This window comes from Colobus angolensis, unplaced genomic scaffold, assembly GCF_000951035.1.
Source record: "Colobus angolensis palliatus isolate OR3802 unplaced genomic scaffold, Cang.pa_1.0 Scaffold159, whole genome shotgun sequence".
Taxonomy (NCBI): Eukaryota; Metazoa; Chordata; class Mammalia; order Primates; family Cercopithecidae; genus Colobus; species Colobus angolensis.
Genome location: NW_012114699.1, coordinates 7,157,289 through 7,179,969, shown reverse-complemented (window position 1 = coordinate 7,179,969; position 22,681 = coordinate 7,157,289). Strand labels below are relative to the sequence as shown.

The 22,681-nt window shown below is 40.4% G+C and overlaps 1 protein-coding gene across 2 annotated transcripts in view; it reads left to right on the top strand.

The window, feature by feature from the left end:
• Nucleotides 1–20,235, top strand: part of ENOX2 (ecto-NOX disulfide-thiol exchanger 2) — a 208,663-nt gene extending 188,428 nt beyond the window's left edge. For both annotated transcript variants that reach the window (XM_011936985.1, XM_011936984.1), the window contains 5 exons: nt 6,248–6,429; nt 8,562–8,669; nt 12,059–12,167; nt 15,541–15,626; nt 18,174–20,235. In XM_011936985.1, coding sequence (XP_011792375.1) covers nt 6,248–6,429; nt 8,562–8,669; nt 12,059–12,167; nt 15,541–15,626; nt 18,174–18,305 — 617 coding nt within the window. In that variant the 3' untranslated portion in view covers nt 18,306–20,235. The remainder of the gene's footprint in view (nt 1–6,247; nt 6,430–8,561; nt 8,670–12,058; nt 12,168–15,540; nt 15,627–18,173) is intronic.
• The last annotated feature ends 2,446 nt before the right edge of the window (nt 20,236–22,681 follow it).

Here is a 22,681-nt window from a genome sequence, read left to right as displayed (position 1 = left end):
GTCCATTTCTAAAGCACAGGAAGAGTAGATTTAGCGTAAATCTTTTTTTTTTTTTTTTTTTTTTTTTTTGAGATGGAGCTTCACTCTTGTTGCCCAGGATGGAGTGTAATGGCGCAATCTCAGCTCACTGCAACTTCCGCCTCCCGGGTTCAAACGATTATCCTGCCTCAGCCTCCTGAGTAGCTGGGATTACAGGCACCCACTACAAAGCCCAGCTAATTTTTGTATTTTTTAGTAGAGATGGGGTTTCACCATGTTGGCCAAGCTGGTCTCGAACTCCTGACCTCGTGATCCGCCCACCTCAGCCTCCCAAAGTGCTGGGATTACAAGTGTGAGCCACTGTGCCTAGCCTCATTATAATTCTTAAGGCCCTAGGATTTTTGGAATAGTAAATGAGGATTGGTTTCAACTTAAATTCACCAACTGCAATAGCCCCTCACAAGAGTCAGTCTACTTTTTGAAACTTTGAAGCCAGGCATTGGCTTCTCTCCAGGTATGAAAATCCTAGATGGCATCTTATTTCAATAGAAGGCTGTTTTGTCTATATTGAAAATTTATTGATTAGTGTAGCCATTTTTATCAACTGTGTTAGCCAGATTTTCTGAATAACTTGCTGCAGCTTCTACATCTCCACTTACTACTTTACCTTGCACTTTTATATTATAGAGATGGCTTCTTTCCTTAAACCTCATGAACCAGCCTCTGCTAGCTTCCAACTTTTTCTCTGCAGCTTCCTCAGCTCACCTCTCTCAGCCTTCATAGAATGTAAGAGAGTTAGGGCCTTACTATGGATCAGGCTTCAGTTTAAGGGAATGTGTGGCTACTTTGTTCTATCAAAGTCACTAAAATTTTCTCCATATCAACCTAAGGCTATTTCACTTACTTATCATTCTTGTGTTCACTGGAATAGCACTTTTAATTTCCTTCAAGAACTTGTCATTTGCATTCACAACTTGGTTAACTGTTTGGTGCAAAAGGCACTGCTTTCAGCCTATCTTGGCTTTTGACATGCCTTCCTCACCACACTAAATCATTTATAGCTTTGATTTAAAGTGAGAGATGTGTGATTCTTCCTTTTACTTGAACACTTAGAGACCACTAAAGGGATATCAGTTGACCTAATTTTAATATTGTTGTGTCTCAGGGAATAAGGAAGCCCAAGGAGAGGGAGAGAGAGGGGGGATTGTCTGATCAGTGGAGCAGTCGGAACACACACATTTACTAAGTTTGCCGTCTTCTATGGGCACAATCCATGGCACCCAAAAGAATTACGGTGGTAACATCAAAGATCACTGAACACAGATCACCATAAAAGGTACAATAATAATGAAAAAGTTTGAAATATTGTGATAATTACCAAAATGTGACCCAGAGAATTATCAAAATGTGAGCACATGCTGTCAGAAAAATGGCACCAATAGATTCGCTTGACACAGAGTTGCCACAAACCTTCAATTTGTATAAAAAAAAAAAAAAAAAAGCCTGTGAAGTTCAGTAAAGCTAAATGCAATAAAATGAGGCCTGCCTGTATACAAGTTCAGTATCCTCTATCCACAATGCCTAGGACCAGAAGTTTTTCGACGCTGGATTTATTTTTTTTTTTATTTTGGAATATTTGCATTGTACTTACTGGTTCAGCATCCCTAATCTGAACATTCGAAATCCAAAACACTCCAGTGAGCATTTCCCATGAGCATAACCTTTGAGCATCTTGTTGGTACACAAAAAGTTTCAGATTTGGGGGCATTTCAGATTTTGGAGTTTGCATTATAGATTGTCAACCTGTCTATACATATTTATGCATACATAAATGAATACATTGTTGCTATTGTTATTTTGAAAAGTTATATGCTGTAATAGATCAGTTAAGAAGAAGAAAAATAAAACTTTTGGGAGGGTTTTTTTTTGGTTTTTGTTTTTTTTTTGTTTTGTTTTTTGAGACAGAGTTTTGCTCTTCTTGTCCAGGCTGGAGTGGAATGGCGTGATCTCGGCTCACTAAATCTCCACCTCACGGGTTCAGGTGATTCTCCTGCCTTAGCCTCCTGAGTAGCTGGGATTACAGGCGCCTGCCACCACGCCTGGCTAATTTTTTGTATTTTTAGTAAAGACGGTGTTTCACCATGTTGGCCAGGCTGTCTTGAACTCCTGACCTCAGGTGATCCACCCACCTCAGCCTCCCAAAGTGCTGGGATTACAGGTATGAGCCACTGTGCCCAGCCAAAAGTTTTTATTTTACCTTCACTTTTTCATTCTTTGATGCTCTTCCTTTCTTTATGTAGATCCAGATTTCACAGGGTACAGAATTCTAGGTTGTTGATTTTTTTTCTCTTAACTCCGTAAATGTTTTATTCCACTTTTTATTTGCACAATTTCTGAAAAGAAGGCAGATGTAATGTTTATTTGTGCTCCTCTATAGGTAAAGTGTTTGTTTCCCTTGTGGTTTCTTTCAAGATTTTTTCTTTATTTTGATTTTCTTAAGTTTGAATATGATATGCATAGGCAGAAAGGGTTTTTGGCATTTATCCTGTCTCGTGTTCCCTGAACTTCCTGGATCTATGTATGGTTTGGTGTCTGACATTAATTTGGGAGAAATTCTCAGTCATTATTGCTTCAAATATTGCTTGTTTCTTTCTTTCTTCTCCTTCCAGCTATTCCCATTACACATGTTTCCACCTTTTGTAGTGGTCCTATAGTTCTTGGATATTCTGTTATGTACTTTTATCAGTATTTTTTTATTTTCAGCTTTTATTTAAAGTTCAGGGGTACATGTGCAGGATGTGCAGGTTTGTTACATAGCTAAACGCATGCCATTGTGGTTTGCTGCACAGATCACCCCATCACCTAGGTAATAAGCCCAGTGTGCATTAGCTGTTTTTCCTGATGCTCTCCCTCCTCCCGGCCCCTACCCTCTAACAATCCCCAGTGTGTGTTGTTCCCTTTCATGTGTCTATGTGTTCTCATCATTCAGCTTCCACTTATAAGTGAGAACATGCAGTATTTGGTTTTCTGTTCCTGCGTTAGTTTGCTAAGGATAATGACTTCTAGCTCCATCCATGTTCCTGCAAAGGACATGCTCTCATTCCTTTAAATAGCTGCATAGTATTCCGTGGTGTATATGTACCACATTTTCTTTATCCAGTCTATCATTAATGGGCATTTAGGTTGATTCCATGTCTTTGCTATTGTGAACAGTGCTGCAGTGAACATACACATGCATGTGTCTTTATAATAGAATGATTTATATTACTTTGGGTGTATACCCAGTAATGGGATTGCTGGGTCAAATGGTATTTCTGGATCTAGGTCTTTGAGGATTCACCACACTGTCTTCCACAGTCGTTGAAGTAATTTACACTCCTACCAACAGTGTAAAAGCTTTCCTTTTTCTCCACAACCTCGCCAGGATCTGTTGTTGTTTTTCTTTTTGTTTTTGCTATGGTCTGAATGTATGTGTCCCCCAAAATTCATATTGAAACTTAATCAGCAGTGTGCTACTAGTAGATGAGGCCTTTGGGAGGTGATTAGGTCATAAGGGCAGAGCCCTTATGAATGGGATTAGTACACTTATAAAAGAGACCCCAAAGAGCCACTTGTCCCTTCCTAATGTGAGGACACAGGTAGAAGGCACCATCTATGAACTAGGAAATAGGCCCTCACCAGACACCAAAGCTACTGGCACCTTGATCTTGGACCTCCAAGCTTCTAGAATTGTGAGAAATAAATTCCTGTTGTTCATAAGCTACCCAGTTTGTGGTATTTGGTTATAGCAGTTAAAATGGACTAAGACAGATTTTCAGTTTTGGAAGTTTCTATTGCCGTATCCTCAAGCTCAGGGATTATTTCCTTAGTTATGTCCAGTCTAATAGTTACCCCATCAAAGGCATTCTTCATTTCTACTAGTGTTTTTGATCTCTAGTATTTAATTTTATTCTTTATTTGAATTTCTCCTTTCTGCTTTTATTATCCATCTGTTCTTGTATGTTGTCTATTTTTTTCTTTAAAGCCCATTACATATTAATCCTAGTTTTTTTTTAAAATATCAGTCTGATAAGTTCAGTATCTCTTCTATATCTGAGTCTGGTTCTGGTGTTTTCTGTATCTCTTAAAACTGTTTTCTACTGTTTAGTATGCCTTGTAATTTTTTTGTTAAAATCTGGGCATGATGTACTAGGTGAAAGAAACTCTCATAAGTAGCCCTTTAGTAATATGGTGGTAAGGTGTGGAGGAAGGGAAAGCATTCTCTAGTTCTATGATTAGGTCTCAGTCTTTTGGTGAACCTGTGTCCCTGAACTGTGAACTTCACCAGTGCTTCTCAGTTTTATCCCACTCCCACCACCACCCCCCTACACACACACACACACACACACCACACACACACACACACCCCTTTGGTGGGACAGGATGGCTGGAGGGGACTGGAGTTGAATATTTATCTTCCCCCAGGTCTGTTAGGTTCTTCTAAAACCCCAGCAGGTGAGGCTCTGGTAAAATAGCTTTCTTTGTGAAGAAGACCAAAATGGTCTGCAATTTCAAAATTGTTCCTTTTCCACTTCCCCTGTCAGAAACATGAGGAGATTTTTCTCTGATACTGTGAGGAACTGGTATATCTCCTGGAGGTAAAACTTACGAACGTGTGGGAGCTCTCCAATGATTGGGTCCTCCTGGAATGTGTGTGTGTGTGTGTGTGTTTGTTTGTTTGTTTGTTTTGAGACCGAGTCTCGCTCTGTCACCCAGGCTAGAGTGCAGTGGCGTGATCTCAGCTCACTGCAACCTCTGCCTCCCAGGCCCACGCGATTCTCCTGCCTCAGCCTCCTGAGTAGCTGGGATTACAGGTACCCTCCACCACACCAAGCTAATTTCACAGACTTGTCCACACAGCCTCCAGCAATTTATTAATTACAGCTTAGGTTTTCCTACCCAAGGACTGGGTCCCCTGGAGGTTTCTGCTCATGGGTTTTTGGTCCAGTAAATTGTGATTCTCCATATTCACCTGTCTGTATCTCCAGTTTTGTTTGGGGGGCAGCTGCTTGCCCTATAACCTCACTTCACTAACAAATATAAAAAGAGTTGTTGATTTTTCAGGTTGTTCAGCTTTTTACTTGTTATTAAGACAGAGTGGCAGCTTCTAAATGTCCTTACATGCCAGACTGGAAACTGGAAATCTTGTGTCTTAGTTTTTACATTTATCTTTCCTCTGTGGGACAAGTCAATGCTACAGTCGTGTGTGTGTGTGTGTTTCAAATTGTTGGTTAACAGTTATTTGAAAAGAAGTAGATGAAAACGTGCATATTAAGAAATCTTGGGCCAGGTGCGTTGGCTCACACCTGTAATCCCAGCATTTTGGGAGGCTGAGGCGGGTGGATCACAAGGTCAGGAATTCGAGACCAGCTTGGCCAATATGGTGAAACCCCATCTCTACTAAAAATACAAAAAGTAACCAGGCATGGTGTAGGCACCTGTAGTCCCAGCTACTCAGGAGGCTGAGGCAGGAGAATTGCTTGAACCCAGGAGGCAGAGGTTGCAGTGAGCCAAGATGGCACCACTGCACTCCAGCCTAGGCGACAGAGTGAGACTGTCAAAAAAAAAAAAAAAAAAGGAAGGAAGGAAAGAAAGAAATCTTGAAATGCAATTACATATTCACTAACACAACTCTATCTGTGCCTCATATTTCCTTTTCCGGGCTCCCATATTTGTGTACCTCCCATAACCGTGTCCCTCAGCATTTGCTTTCCAGCCTGCTAACCTCTGGCACTACTTTGATTCTTCATTACTCCCCCTTACATTTTCAGTAAAAATAAAATGAGTGTAACTGAAGTTAGAATCTGACTCTTTATACAAAGCTATGGAGCAGCAGGAAATTCTGAGGTTACGTTTCTCAATGCTACAACATCTGTCAGCAACATTATTGTGTAGGCAGCTGTCGGTTCAAGGGAATTGGTCCTGTATTTTATTATTACAGGGCTGTTATCATTTCCTACATTTCAAATAAAAGAAATTGATGTTACCTCAAAATATCTTAGTTATATTTGAGGTGGAGAATGAGGAATATGATGTGAACTTTTGTGTGTTGGAATCCTAGTTCATTTATAAAAACAGGCCTGTGTGCTTTTGTGTCCATCTCTTGCTGACATGGCCAACTCAAACCTAAAGTTCTTCATCAAGAGGAAGAACCAACCTTTTTGTGGTATACAGATGAACCACAAATGAATCTGGATATATGGTTTCATATTTTATATTGATTGTTTAGCCTTAGTATCACAGGCAGAAGCTCTGAAGGAAGAAAATGACAGCCTCCGTTGGCAGCTCGATGCCTACCGAAATGAAGTAGAACTGCTCAAGCAAGAACAAGGCAAAGCCCACAGAGAAGATGACCCAAACAAAGAACAGCAACTGAAACTCCTGCAACAAGCCCTGCAAGGAATGCAACAGGTAAAGGCATTTTGGTTTTCTGAGCTTCTGGGTAGAATAGCATCAGCTTCTCACCTGTAGAAGAGTCCCCTGCAAGCAAATCGAATATCAAACCTATTATTCTTCTTGATGTAATATTATCTGGCATGGCTGAGGAAGGAATTATTGTTGTGGTTAATTAAATATTCCAGTTAATACAGAGATAGCAATGGATTGCCAATTTTCAAAGAATGAGCATTAAATGAAATATATTTAACATTAGACTATACTGAACATAATCTAATCTTTTCTTTATGCTTCAGAAGGTACTTAGGGATCTAGACAGGGCCTCAGGGTCTTTACGAAGAACCTCAATTATTTAGATATGAAAAAATGCTGATGAACACGTATCTAGTTGATAGAATACCAAGAAATACAGCCTTTTAAAAGGAATGGCAGGAATCTACCCTTGATTTGAGTAGAAGTAGGTACATTATAGGTTTTTAAGTGTCAATGCTTTGAGTGTATAATACCAACTTGTTTTTATTTTGTTTTGTATTAACAGTCACTTATGTGAATGAGTTTACCTGTGGATAATTCAAAGTGTAAAAAGCAAAGTAAATAAATGCACCCAACTGTGATTGCATTCACAGAAGTGTAGCAGATGTTCAACATCTAGGAGTTTTATGTAACCATCACCACAGTGATTCTACAGTTTAAAAGATATCAACAGCTGCCTTCACTATAGTAAAGGAGTAGTGCCTCTGAGTAAGGCCACTGTCATCTTCTGTCATGCTAGACTACCAGCCATTGTCCTTATACCTTAAATTGTGCAATAGTTTTTAACTATATGCCTTGAAATTATCTAGGGCAAAGCTAATTGCTGGTTGGAAATTACAAATCATGAACAATGGTCTATTCTGGCACTAGGAACCCTAAACTATTCTTTCTGCCACCATTGTCTTCCTATACAACAAGTAATATGACATTAATATTTCACCTTTTCTATTAACAAAATGTGTGAAGTAATGCTCACCTTCCTTTTACCGTCACCATGGAGTTTAATTAGAACATGTAAATTATATCAGAGATCTTTCTTTGGAAAAAATGCACCTCCTCACCTACACTTCAAAGAATTTTGACAATGTACATTGTACCATCCTTTTTAGCCCTTCCAATGGTCTTTTGCAAGCCTCTGAAAAGCACGACTTTGGAAATATTTTTGTTGTTGCTGTTTCTCCCCTCTTTGATTTTCAAACCATTTCACATAAGGATAGTTCTGCTACTTAAATGAAATTTGAAAATGATGAAATTTTATTTTGTTTCATCACTTCAAAGACCTCAGTGAGAATTAGGTCTCTACCTCTTAAAAATAATTTCACTCGTTTTGATTATTTTGTATTGAAAAAAAATGCCTTGTAAACGATGATAAAATTTCTCTCATCTTATCTCAAAAGATATATAGTATAATAAAGTGTGTAAGGACATGAACTCTGGGGTTGACCCAACCTGCTTTTAAATCCCAGCTCTGCTACTGACTATCTGAATGGCATTAGGGAAGCCACTTAACCTCTCCTAGCCTTTGGGATCATAGTAACATAGGGTCATTGTGAGGCTTGAGACCGTGCATGTAAAACCCTTAGCACAATGCTTAGTACATATTAGGCACTCAAATAAATATTATTTGTTGAAATTATTAATAATGCTAAATATAGCTTCCTGCCTACTTATATGGAAACTAACATATGTAAAATTTGGATTCTTTACTACTTTCCTCACAGAAATTGAACTTGGCTTGGCAAATGGCTATTTGCAAGAATGCTTTACAACATTACATTTACTTCTATGCAGCAATCAAAACATTGCCCACACAGTATTAACTGCACCCTACTTTGACCCCCGGCCAGAATAGGGAAGAAGTTAAGTGACTGGATCAATTAGTTTCTCACGACCTTTCTCAAATATTAACAAGTTCAAAGGAATTTCTTAAGAGCTAGATAAAATAATGTAAAGTGAAAATATCTTGATTTGCCCAATCTCTTTATGGAAAAATGGTCGTGTGTGCTGGAGGAAAGTGAGGCAGGCCCACCTGATATATCTAAATTCAGCCAGGGATTTTAAATGAAGTGTGGCTCCATAATTCATAAATTGATTGTCTTTGGTCTTTCTTATAGCATCTACTCAAAGTCCAAGAGGAATACAAAAAGAAAGAAGCTGAACTTGAAAAACTCAAAGATGACAAGTTACAGGTGGAAAAAATGTTGGAAAATCTTAAGGAAAAGGTACATGCGCCCTAAGTGAACCTTTTTCCTTGCTCCTTTACCTACTTTTCAGTGACAGTGAAAATGCCCTGGAAGTTATGCTCTAGAAATCGATGGGGAATGTTTGGCTGATTAGAGATTGAAAGCCCCTCTCGGGGGTAATTCTTATACTAAGGGCTTTGCTTTTAGGTATGAGTCCTTGGCATTTCTAAGGGTTCTGGAATGTACACCTTTCAACAAATAAGTAGTCGGTTCATCCCTAAAATTCCTCAGTCTTCTCTCTTGGAGATGACCAGAGTGCACACCTCTTCCCTGCTTCATCTTGTCAAGCAAATAGCAACATAGAAAACTCATGTGACACAAAGTACTTTTAATCGAGCATTTCATTAAAGGAAGAAACACAAGTGCAGCTAGCACATTGGCATTTCTTTGCAGCTAGTCAATTTAGTGTAATAATGAGCAGCTGCAGATGAGAGGAATAGCCAATACCAAGAAGAGGGAAACCTTGGGGAAAAAAATGAGACACAGTATTCTAAAGCTAGAAGCCAAGATGGGACTTTATCAAGTGAGAGCTCTCAGCAATAAGAACCACCAATGAGGACCAGAGAGTCTAACATCTGGATGGAATCGTGTATCACAACCATGAATCAGGTGCCCATTCTATTCCAGGTGTGTAAAGTCAACCTCTCCAATCTCCTTGATGCATCAATATTCAGCTGACATTATCCTCTGAAAAGGGAAGCCCATTGACCAGAACTTCCTTGTTTTGATATATCTAAAGGAAGAGAAGATTAGGAGCTTGGACCGAGAGTCAGAAATCAACAGTGATACAGTTCCTCAAGAGCATATTCTCTTTATCTTCTGTTCTCAGCTCAGGAAGATGCAGTGCATACAGGCCCTGAGTGTGTTTACCAGCACAGTGCCTTCCCCTAGAGTGCCATTAAGAACTGGCAACCTTGGTGTAGTTGAAACAAATGATTGAAAGTGTTTTCTTCTAGAGGCCATTTGCAACGTGCTTTTAATTCTTCCACTTCATAAAACCAACTCACGTTCCAGTTTTGTGGGCACTATTAAAGAAACAAGCATACTCCCAGAGAAATTCATTTATCAAGCATTTAATTGAAAAGCACCAAAGCTGCTCTACTTATCAGGACTTTCCTCATACCATCAGGGCTTCTAAAATGTCCCAGAGCTGCCACATTTTGCTTCCTGCATAAAATGGATTATGTAGCCAGAAGACTGTAGATAGACATGGGGTTATGCTCATGACATTATGCTTAGAATTGCTCTTCAAGATTGACATCACAATTTGACCTAAGGGCATTTTTTGTGTAAGTAGCTTTCTGGTTTGTAAAGTATTTCATTTAAAGAAGTAAGAGGTAAGAGGTCAAATGGCATAGAAGAAACTTGCCATATTGTGCCTAAGGACAAGTGTTTCCCATTTGGAAACTGAATAGACCGTGAAGTGTTGGCTGATGAGAACGGGGAAAAGATCCAACTGATAATCCAAAAAAACAGTGAGTCAAAATATGTTTTTTCCTGTTATTTTAAGCAAAGGTTCTTTTAGAGAAATTCATGACAGTTCATTATAAACTGATCTTCTCTGGGAAGCTGATTTGTGACCAAATATTTCAACCTGACACAATTAGGTTAGGAAACAAAGTACCATCACATTAGACTGCAAAAATAATTTCAGGTTGAAAGGAAAGCAATAAGTTTTGGTGAAGAGGCATCTCTTTTTTTATTTGCTTTTGTTTGGGTTTCTTGACAGTAAGCTACAGGGTGAGTTATTGTCAGTGTTTTGCAATATAACAATGTGACTTATGTCTGTCTTACTGCGGAAAGAACTAAGCTCTTTGAATCTGCTAGTAAAATTCAAGGTGATAAGCATCCCTTCAATGTACCTTCTAATTTTTTAAATGCCAGTTATAATAAAATTGAAGTCAGGTTTGAGTAAGGCTGCAGCTCTATTCAAGATGGCTAAAACTTCCCAGAATATGTTCACATCTTAAATCAACCCCAGTCTGTTAAACTCTCACACTTAAGAAATGGCTTACCATATCATTTAATGTTTTAAGGGGGTCAGAAGCAGATGTGAAGCCCGTGGCTTAGAAGTGAGCTAGTAGTTTAAATCAAACTTGGCATAATGGTTACTGCCTGGATTGAATTCTAAAGGTCAAAGATTGAGTAGGTCATCAAGAAAGGGTTCCCCTCTGACTACAGCCAGGAAGCCTGTAAATTCACAAAACAACATGTCTTGCGGCATAGACCATTCATTTCACTCAGAGACAGCATCCTGGAAGCTTTGAAGACATCTTTAAAGAAAACAGAAGGAATCCTGTCCCTGCTAAGGGTTTGTGGAAAGGAAGAAGTGAAAATGCATCTGAGTCAGCCATGATCTACCCCCCCAAGGAGCATTTCAGCAGCATTTTCTTTTCAGCAGTAAAAGAAGCAGTGATTTCTTTTATTCCTTCTTCTGAAAGCTTTTCCTTCACATTTATAATAACAGAAAAGATACTCAGTACCCAGAGAGAGAAAGAAAGAGCCATGAAAGGTCTAGAGGTATTTTTCAGTTTGATTGCTGGTCATGGATTTCACCTGAGTTTCTCTTATGAAACCTTCCTGCTACACTCTGAAAGAGAAAAATTTTCCACAACAAAGAAGGCCATTGACTAATGCTATTTTTTGTCATGGTCATTTCTTGCTGTAAAGTCAGGAATATTCTAACTGATAATGTCCTTATCAGAGAGAGAGAGAGAGAGACTAGTAAATGAAAAAATGAAAACTCTAATTTTTAGTTCAAAAACCAACAGTTGGTTAACTATGAGTGGAAAGAAAGCTCTAAGTTTTAGTCCAAAAGCCAACAGTTTATTAACTATCAGTGGATTGGCAATGTAGCCAATGTAGATTCTCCATTGAGATGGGACTTACCATTAACAGAGTGTGGACCTAAAACTTAAAAAAAAAAAAATGGTCCTTTTAACAGTGGGATGAAATCCTGGCTCCACTTCCTTGCAGTGTGATCTTAGTTAATTTACCTGAGCCTCACTTTCATCATCTGTAGAATGGAGATAACACTTATCTAACAGTGCCTAGCATCTTGTTAGTATACCATAAATGTTGGGTCTAGTTGCCCAGATTGCTTGTATAAAGTCAAGATGAAGGCAGAAAAAAAAAACTGGTGAAGGTAAATGTTTAAATGTTTCTGTGTGTTTTGGAGCCCTAAAAATAAGCTTTGGAATATCTGTGATGCTTTTGTAATTTATGATATTTTCCCTCCCATTCAGTAATCTAAATTGAACAGTATTGCTTTTATAGTCCTGTGTTAAGTTACCTGTGGTGTAGTTAATTGAAACCAACTCTATTGCCAAATAAAGTGAACTGACCTGGGAAGCATATTGTGTCCACAGGAAAGCTGTGCTTCTAGGCTGTGTGCATCAAACCAGGATAGCGAATACCCTCTTGAGAAGACCATGAACAGCAGTCCTATCAAATCTGAACGTGAAGCACTGCTAGTGGGTAAGGAAGCTAATGCACACATGCCACGTACAATGCCTAGGTACAATGGAGGAGGGGAGGGCTTTACCTAAGATTGACAAGCACATGTCAAGCATTTATGAAGCATGGCAGCGCAAGAACTCAGAGTTCTGAAGATGATAGGTTAAGAACAACTACAAATTTCCAAATTTAACAGCAGCTGCCAGCCCCCCTCACGCTCCTTGTAGCCACTGCCATGTCAAGCAGTCAAGCATGTCAGTACAAGCACTAAGCTAAGAGGGGTCAGCTGGAGAAACACATTGTAGATTTTTTTTAAATATCTGTGCAAGGATAGATAAGCCCTCTCATGTCCACTCAGGGGGCTAGTGCAGACCCTACTTGGCAGAGAGCTTTTCCAGAGAGCCTCTGGAGCAAGTATAGGCGAGTTTTTCCAGGTTATTAACTAAGCTATTTTTACACTTCTGACACCAAATGACAAGGGATTATTTGTTTGTTTGTTTTAACCTCCTGACACCAGATGCATGGTGTCTTTTCCAACACTACATCTCCAACTCTTCAATACCAAGTGGGTGTCCTACAGTTGAATTCCGTTCTCACACTCACTACCCAAAGTTAGAGTTTAACATTAGACTCCATGGGTTTAAGGGCTCAGTCCCGGAAGACTGCCCTCTCTATAGATGCCAGTCTCAAATATAGGGTCTCCAAGTTTCCTCTACTTCTGTCTGATTTGGCTACAAAGTCAGGGGTTTCCACAATACCCACCCCAGGTTTGATAATTTGCTAGAGTGGCTCACACAACTCAGGAAAGTACCTTACTTACTCTTACCGATTTAGTATAAAGGATACAATGGAAGAGGTATATAGAGCAAGGTACTGGAAAGGGGTATGCGGAGTTTCTATACCTTTTTGGGTGTGTATCTTGTTGTGTTTGCCAACCAGAAACCTCTCCGAACCCCATCGTTTCAGAGTTCTTACGGAGGCTTCATTATAGAGGCATGATTGATGAAATCACTGGCTATTGGTGATTAATTCAATCTCCAGCCACTCTCTCCTTCCTGATGTTCCAACTCTCTGATCATGCCTAAGTCTTTCTGATGGCCAGCCCCAATTCTAAAGCTATAAGGGGCCCCCAGCTACCCGTCATCTTAACTCTTATCACTCCAGAAATTCCAAGGGTTTTAGATGCTGTGTGCCCCGGGGACCAGGGACAAAGACCAGATGTTTATTTTTTTATTATAACACAGTGGCAGATGACTCAGGAAGCTGCGGTGTGTTGGACACTAGTGGGCTTTGATGAGGTTCATGCTAGCATTGCTCTCTGTAAAAAGTCATTCAGAAAAGCAAGATGGCACAAATATTTAAAGAATCAGACAGACCTGGCTTCCCATCTTGACCCCACCATTTCTTCTCTGAGCTTCAGTTCCTCCATCTGCAAAATGGACATAATGATATTACCGACCCAAAAGGGCAGTTGTGAGTATTAAATACAGTAACTCACCTAAATCACTTAGCATAGTCCCTGGTCCATAGTAAGCCCTCAGTAAGTAGAAAACATTTTACACTTCACAACACTATTAACCATTTGGAGAACAGTGGCAGATTGAGGCTGTAAAATATTTAAGAGGGGCTAATCATTTAAGAGTGACTGGTCTTGGGCCACAGCAGATAATCCCAGCTGCCATCTAGGAAGCTGAGCTATACAGTAGCCCCACTCTAGTCTCAAAAGTCCTCCACACTGACTGGCTTCTGCATATTTTTAAGATATGTCTGCCTCCTTTGGTAATGGATATTATCCTCAGATTTAACACTTTGATATGTTAATAAAGATGCACAGGGGGACCTGCCATTGAATCTTCAAGAAAAGTGACAACTTATTACAACTTATTAACGTCTTCCAACTCCAAGTTCTTAACAAATTGGCATGGCAACAGGGAGACCTGTCAGAGAAATGCTGGGGATAGAAGGAAGCCTCTGTGAATGGATAGTCCTAGAAAAAAAGATTCTTAAAATAAGTGTTTCTTGTTTTGTTTTTTCAAGAACGTAGTCTTGGGCTGGCACAGAGAAAGGAAAATCTATTTTTCAATCAGCTTTTTGGGTGTGAACCCACAAAATTACTTGTTTTTAAACCTCTGGAGTTATTTCTTGGCATTTGACAGCCTTTCTTGGCCAAGACATCTAGAATTTCTTCAAACATGGAATGTCTTCTTCAGAATTTAAGTTTCTCAGCCAGAATCAGTGTTTAGAACTTCAATTTACCTAGCCATTTAAGAATAAAGTAATGTTCTAAGTAATAGCATCCCTTTTGAACAGATTTTGAGCCCAGCCATCAGTTCTTTCTGGAACCCCTCTCCAACTCACCCCCTTGATTGAACTTCAAACACCAATTTAAACCTGTGTTAGTCTTTTGTCAGCCTCTTAAAGGGACAGACAAGTTGTAGTTTAGAAACCAAATCAAATTTTGCTTTTATTTCCTGGCAATTTTCAACAAACTCAATTCTGGGTCTATTTGATGCACTTAAGATCTTATGAAAGGAGGTGAACTCAAAACAAATTGAAAGAAAGAAATATTGTACTTTTGAGCAATTTATTTTCCACCTGTTGCCAGAGAAAGAAGTATTAGAACAATTAACCAGAACAATCAAGGCAGCATGTGAAGCTGCCAGTCACCCCAGAGTCAGGCTAAGTGGAAATCAGGGGCATTCCTGGAGGCTGTAAACTGCTATCAGAATTCTGTTAAACAAAGAGATTCGAGGCTCTAAGCACAGAATGCTAGTGACCACTTGAGTTAGCCGTGAATGAAATGTTTGACTTTTCTTTACAGAGCTATTCACAAAATAATACCCAAATACAATCAGCAGACTTTCTTGTGAGAGGCACAAGGTTAATCAGGAAAGTACATGATTTGTACGTTTACCACAACAGCAAGGCATTATTAACACCTAAGAGGCTAAAGTCTAAAGACTGTGAAGGAACTGCAAAAGCCCAGCACACTGTAAATTCATTATAAAATCCTTGAATTCAGACAGTGTTTAGCCATCACAAACAATGAAAGTGACTCCTCAAATGCCAGCTTTTCTACATGTGATACAGCACAGTAAGAGGCAGTATGTGACTGTCTGGGTTCAAATACCAGCTCTGCCACTTACCAGCTGTGTGACCTTGGACAAGTTGCTCACACTTTTAGTGCATCAGCGTCCTCAGCTGTGAAATGGGGATGACAATACCCACCTCATGGGATTATTATAAAGATTAAATGAGTAAGATACGTGTAAACTTAGAATAGTTTCCAGTATATTTATGTTGTACATATGAGTCAGCGCTTGCTATTCACTGTCACGTGGAACCTCAAGGAATACAACGCTCAAGTATAACCTCTATGCTCTTGTCTCTGTAGGGATTATCTCCACATTCCTTCATGTTCACCCATTTGGAGCAAGCATTGAATACATCTGTTCCTACTTGCACCGTCTTGATAATAAGGTATATGGGGGCCTAAAATGGGGATGCAAGGGGATGTGTGGAGTTCTTTGTTAACAGGTAACCTGACTCTCCTCAAGCATAAATAGGTCATTAGTTACTGCTTTCAGGAAGTTTCCCTCACCTGCTCTCTCACTGTGATTCAGAGCAGAGCTTCCCCCTTGCAAGTAGGATGACCGTGTGTCCTGGTTTGCTGGGTACTGAAGAGTTTCTGGGACTTGAGACTTTCGATGTTAAAACCAGGGCAGTGTCAGGCAAACTTGAATAAGTTGACCATCCTTTTTCAAACATACATCTTAGAAGATTTTTCCTCTTTTCTCTTAATTTACCTATAAGCTGCAAACCAATCCATATCAGCTTTCTTACCCATCAAACTTTTTTTTTTGAGACAGAGTCTCACTCTGTTGCCCAGGCTGGAGTGCATTTGTGAGATCACAGCTCACTGCAGCCTTAACCTCATGAGCTCAAGTAATCCTTCCACCTCAGCCTCCTGAGTAGTTGGGACTACAGACGCATGCCACCATGCCTGGCTAATTTTTGTATTTTTTATAGAAACAGGGTTTCACCACGTTGCCCAGGATGGCCTCGAACTCCTGGACTCAAGCAAGCCACCTGCCTCAGCCTCCCAAAGTGCTGGGATTACAAGCATGAGCCACCGTACCCAGCCCCATCAAACTTTTGTCCTGGGTTTTTAGCCATTAGCCAATGTTCATTTTCAAAATGGGAAGTCTTACACCATCCACCTCTCCCACCATCACCCCTGCTATTGTCTATTACAAAACAAGGGAGGCAGGAGCAAAAAAAAAAAAAAAAAAGATAGAGCAATGAGCTGAAGGCCTCTATAACACAGACTGAATATTTGCTCACAGATGATCTCATGGTCCATTTCCTTCTCTGGATGCTATCCTTTGGGGGAACTTCTAGGGCATCTGGAGCAGGGGTAAGTGCTAATTCCCTAGGAAATCAAGGATGCCTCTAAGAGGCTAGAGAGGACTCTTGACTCCTCAGAATGAATCAGCTCAGGATACTTTCTTTTCAGAAGCAGCATTCAGGGAAATGTGCCCATAAATTGTACTGCCTATTTCATAGGATCTGGGACTTTCGAGAAGTGCCATTGAATATAGGTGCTGTCCAAAATGTTAAGTCATTTAAGCATATGTCCTCTTAACAAAGGCAGTGGCCCACTTGGGAGTCTTACTGTTCTAACCACATCCCAGCTGTGGTGATACATCCTCTTCAATGGCATTTGCTTTCATTCTAGCTAGCACTCCCCCTTCATTTCCCTCTGGGAAGTGATGCTATTCTGCAATTAAATGGCCCATTTGGCAGTGAAGGGGAGGATGCAATGTGAATACTAGGACCAAGCAGTCCATTGCAATGGTATGAAATTGAACTATGTGTCAGTAAAAACCATCTGCTGCTTTTTTAATTTACAAAAATAATACATGCACATTATCTTTAAAATGTAAGCCGTATAGAAATCTAGTAAAGGGAAAGTGCAGGTTACCACCCACAATCCCACTGCTTGAGGATAACCACTGTTAACAGTTTGGCACAGATTTCAGACCCTTTCCTGCAAGTGTGCCGCACCTATATTAAATGTATATGTCTATACACATTATCTATGTTTTCTGAAATGGGGATTCTACTCTATATGATACCCTGGCATGTGCTTCGTTCACTTGACTGGATACGGCACTGGGAAGAAGGCATAACTGCACTCCTAGCCTAGGCCTAGCTCCCCCTTAGCAACTTCCTACCAGAGTAGTGCCAGGGCCTCCCAAAGACAGCCTGAGGTGATACCAACAGAACTGGGGCTCCCTCCAGCTTCAGGGACATTCATTGTGGTGCCAACTCTAGGTTTCTTTCAGGATCCCCTGGTGCTCTTTACCCAAGCCCTGGTGCCAAGGCTCATAGTGAGGAGAGTAACTTACTAACTCTACTAATGTGAAGATGACCACCTAAAACAAGTCCTAAAAGAGTCCACAGATTTGTTTTTGTTTTCATATTGAGGGGTGTGTGTGTGTGTGTATGAGAGAGAGAGAGAGAAAGAGAGAGAAGTGGGAAGAGAAAGACAATGCAGAGAAGTATGAACACAGAGCTTTCCCCATTCCTGTTACTTCATTATGAACTAACGCATTTGTGAGGGATTCTGCTCTGGTGGCGGCCATTTCTACCTTCCTCCCCTCCGAAAAGGCTCAGCAGCTTCAGTGGACCTACACACAGCATCACCAGCACAGAGCAGCCATCATTCAGCTTCTTACAAACCCAGGCCTTTCCACATGACTGACCCCAGCTCTTTCCGATAGCAACTCAACGGACCCTGTCTGATGGTCACAGCAGAGGAACGCTGCTGGCTGGAAGCCACTCTGCCAACACACACAAATGCTCAAGGAGCGGAAGGAGGTTAAACGCCCCCCACCCCCCACCCCGCCCTGCCCCACCCAACACACACACAGACACATCAGCATTCTAAAGTAGGAAACACTGGGAACGAAGATTAGGAAAATAGAACTGCTTTTGAATGGAGATGTTCTGTCTGTCCCACAGATCTGCACTAGTGATGTGGAGTGTCTCATGGGTAGACTCCAGCATACCTTCAAGCAGGAAATGACTGGAGTTGGAGCCAGCCTGGAAAAGAGATGGAAATTCTGTGGCTTTGAGGGCTTGAAGCTGACCTAAATCTCTTTGCCTAACAACTTGGGATCCTGAAGATAAATATGTGTTGGACAAGCATAGAAAGTGGTTTGTATTTTTAATGGTTTTCAAGTGGAAGTTCCTTTGAATTTGTCAATTCATTCCTGGAAAATCTTTTGAGTTAAAATAAGGATCCTAGGACAGCACCTCGAACTACAGGCCCTAAAGAGAAATTGCCTCAAACCGCAAGTGCTGGAACTTCCTCCCCTTTCTGTCAATTGGTTGTCTTTAAATATTGCAAAAGTCCTGCGGCTAAACAGTATTTGGAGTGTTTTCAGTGTCTGTACTACTGTTGTAGACTTTGGTATTTTTTTAAACACTGTTAACTGAAATGTTTTGATGATTTGTATGTGATTTGTGTTTCTAAACTTCTCTTTACATTAATGTTGCTACCGGTGAAAGGAATGAGAGCGGCACTAAGTCCTCTGTGTAACTGCCATTGTCTTTCCAATCCCCAGTAGACCAGTAAATAAATAACACATCAGTGTCTTCTAGAAGGTGCCTGACCAGGTTCACCTTTTAAATGGCAAAGCATGGTTTGTGACTTTTTGCAAAATTACTATGAACCAAAAGTTGACAAATGTTCCAAAGTTATTTTCTCTAACATATCACATTAAAGATCTGTTTCAGAATTGTAAAAAGTACATCTAGATGTGTTTGCAGAAAGCAAGTATCCAGTATGACTGGCATGTGTTCGTGCTATTCAGAATCACTTGTAAATAGTCTGCTTTTAAAGGAGGGCATGTTCCGTTTTCTGTGAATTAAAACACGCTCATGTGTGGACACACACGCACAAACACGCACGTGTGCACACAGTGACAGAAGGGATTTGTGTTAATTTTCTTTCCCCTCTGGCCTTCTTACGGTCTCTTGGTCCCTTTGCTTCTGTTGTCAGTGTGTTGAATTGCAAACCGTGTACTGCTGTAAATACTATGTTTACTTCATGCTGAATGTTTGCAAAGACTTGATATAAGTATTAATAGTAATGAATCAATGAATAAATAATGAGCCAGGGTTTGTGAGGCTTTCTACAAATAAGTCAGCTCCACCTGGAGTGCAGATTGCCAGAGACACCTCCAGTTCTGTAGCGCCCATCGGCAAATCGCAATGGCAGCATGTGAGTGGACCATTCAGAAACTTCTGCTTGGTGGAAAGGAAATGGAGAGGATAAAGGTTTGGGGCAAATATCCTGAGGCAGAGATGGTCTTTATTGTGTGTGGTGGTGGTTGTGGTACTTATAATAATGCAAGCATACCCTCCCTTGAGTCTCGATTGAAGATAAAAGAATGTACTGAGTAAGCAAAGCCAATGGAGAGTATTTCACGAAAATACTTTGTAAATGAAATGCCAGTAGTGTTCAAAGTTGTATTTTTAAAAGATAAATATTCCTTTTTATACCTCCGTTTTGTGTCCTGTTTTTAATGACTTTCTCTCTAAGTAATCTATTAGTAGTTATCTCAGTTCCTTCCTTTGGGTTACTAGGATGTTGGAAAAAGATGCCGAGCCTGCCTTGACAATTGGAAATAGGGTTCCACCGCAGCCCGTTCATGCTGAGAACTGGCTTTCCAAACCTCAAGCACCCTGCTGTGGCACCAGCAGGAAGCTAGGGTTAATTTTACACTGGCTCCGTCACTGATGCATCTCTCATCAACACTACTGAAGGCTTTGATTCATCCGTCTCAGGGGCTCTTGGAATACCTAATTTTAATAATATCTATGAAATCAAGGGAAACTTTCCACTTACAGTTATTTCTTGTTTAAATAAATTAATTTTTAGGGGAGAGCAGTAGGAAAAAGAGCTAATGCATGCCAGGCTTAGTACCTAGGTGATGGGTTGAGGTGCAGCAAACCACCATGGCACACGTTCACCTGTGTAACAAACCTGCACATCCTGCACATGTACCCCGGAACTTAAAAAATAAAAGAAAAAAATCAAACTCCTTACCATGATATTAATACATTTAAAAAAATGTTTAAAGCAACAGCTGCCACACCTAAACACCTTACTCTCCTTCACTTAATCAGCTTACATCGCAGATTGTCTGTTTCTGTTACTCCTGCCAGTTGAGTATAGATAGACTCCTCCCAGTTTGCTTGAATATACTAGTTGTTATGGTTAATTGTATGTGGCAACTTGGCTAGGCTATAGTGCCGAGTTGCTTGGTCAAACACCAGTCTAGATATTTCTGTGAAGGTATATTTTAGGTGTGATTAACATTTAAGCCAGTAGACTTTGAGTAAAACAGGTTACCCATTATAATGTGGGTGGACCTCATCTGATCAGCTGAAGGCCTTAAGAGAGAAGACTGAAGTCGCCTGAGGAGGGAATTCTGCTTCGAGACTGCCTTTGGACTGAAAACTGCGACATCCAACTCCTGCCAGAACTTCCAGCCTGCCGGCCTGCCCTACAAATCTCTAACTTGCCAGCACCCATAATTGCAAGAGCCAATTCCTTAAAATAAATAGATCTCTCTCATATATATCTATATATAAATAAGCATAGATATATAGAGATATATAGATATGAATATGCATTACATTACACAATCAAATTGTGGCACATACCATCTCTCACAAACCTTTTCATCCACGATAGAAATCTGTTAATGAAGGTGCTTTTTCCTACAAAGTCCCAATGCTATTTATGGTTCTGTTGTTCCTCCAGAATTTTGAAATATTGCTGTTTTGTTACGTTTATGAGATACAGTAGTTAGCGTTTCTTCAATATAATAATGAATAGAAGCTTTATTTTATTTTACAAATGATTTTTTCATCTCCTTCCCTAGTCCTGTGACATCTCTAATTCTGACTTTTTTTATTACCAAGTTGCTTGTTAAATGTCTTCAATGCAAATGGAAGTTATTTTTCATAGAAAATTAAAGACACATCTTCTGCATTCAAGTTACATAGAGTTTTTTTTTTTTTTAATTTTGGCCCAAAAATGTATGCTTTGCATAAGGCAGAAGAAACTGTATTATTTGAAAAGATAGCATAAATGCACGAGAATTTTTAACTTGCCCAGTAGAACTGTGTGAGCCCTTGGGATTCTCAGCTGTCTTAGATGGTACATCAGGTAGATATATCATTTTCTACCACAGTTGCTACCATCTGCTGAGCACCTATTAGGTAGTCGCGATGCCCAAAGTCTCTGTCTGTGTGTCTTCAGGCAAGTTACATGGACACAACAAGAGCTTCAATTTCCTTATAGGCAAAATTAAGAAGAAATAGTACCTACCTCACAGAATGGTAGGAAAGAGTCAATGAGGTAGCATCTGCAAATTGCTCAACCAGTGCTTGGCCCATAGTGAGTTCTCAATAAGAGGTATGATTGTGATTCAACCAAAGTTCATGACCTTACCCACATTTAAAAAAATGTTTTTGTGGGCCAGGAGTGGTGGTTCACACCTGTGATCCCAGCGCTTTGGGAGGCCAAGGCAGGCAGATCACTTGAGGTCAGGAGTTCGAGACCAGCCTGGCCAACATGGTGAGATCCCCCCCCAACCCCGTCTCTACTAAAAATACAAAAATTAGCCAGGCGTGGTGGCGGGCACCTATAATCCCAGCTATGTGGGAGGCTGAGGCAGGAGAATCGCTTGAGGCAGAGGTTGCAGTGAGCCGAGATCGCTCCACTACACTCCAATCTGGGCAACAGAGTGAGTGAGAGCCTGTCTCCAGAAAAAAAAAAAAAAATTTTTTGTGTTCATACATAGAACTGTACGGCCACATCAGGTTGCTGGACTTCAAGAGACGAAATTCAGCTGTTTATACATACTCCAAACATTTACTCTGTCCCAAACACTGTCAGGCACAATGGGACACAAAAGGAGTACGGCTGGCCCCTGCCTTCAAAAACCTAGAAGGGTAGCTGCAACACACTGAACTTCAGTCTTTCACCCTTTAGCCAAAGACATAAAAGTTAATTGTGAAAATATTCAGTGCTGACCACCCATGAATTGTGTCGATAAGGAGGTAATGACCTCTTGCTCTTGGCACTTGAACTATTACTATCTATGTCCCCGCCCTACCTCCAGAGTATAAGCTGCATGAGAGTATGGTTCTCATCTGTCTTGTTTACTGCCATATCCCCAGAACCTGGTACACTGTAGGTGTTTAGTAAAGGTTTGTTACATTAGTATTTGTGTAGCATTTTAAACTACATTCAGGCTGGGTGCAGTGGCTCACGCCTGTAATCCCAGCACTTTGGGAGGCCAAGGTGGGCAGATCTCCTGAGGACAAGAGTTGGAGACCAGCCTGGCCAACATGGTGAAACCCTGTCTCTACTTAAAAAATACAAAATGTAGCCAGGCATGGTGGTGCACACCTGTAAGCCCGGCTACACAGGAGGCTGAGGCAGGAGAATC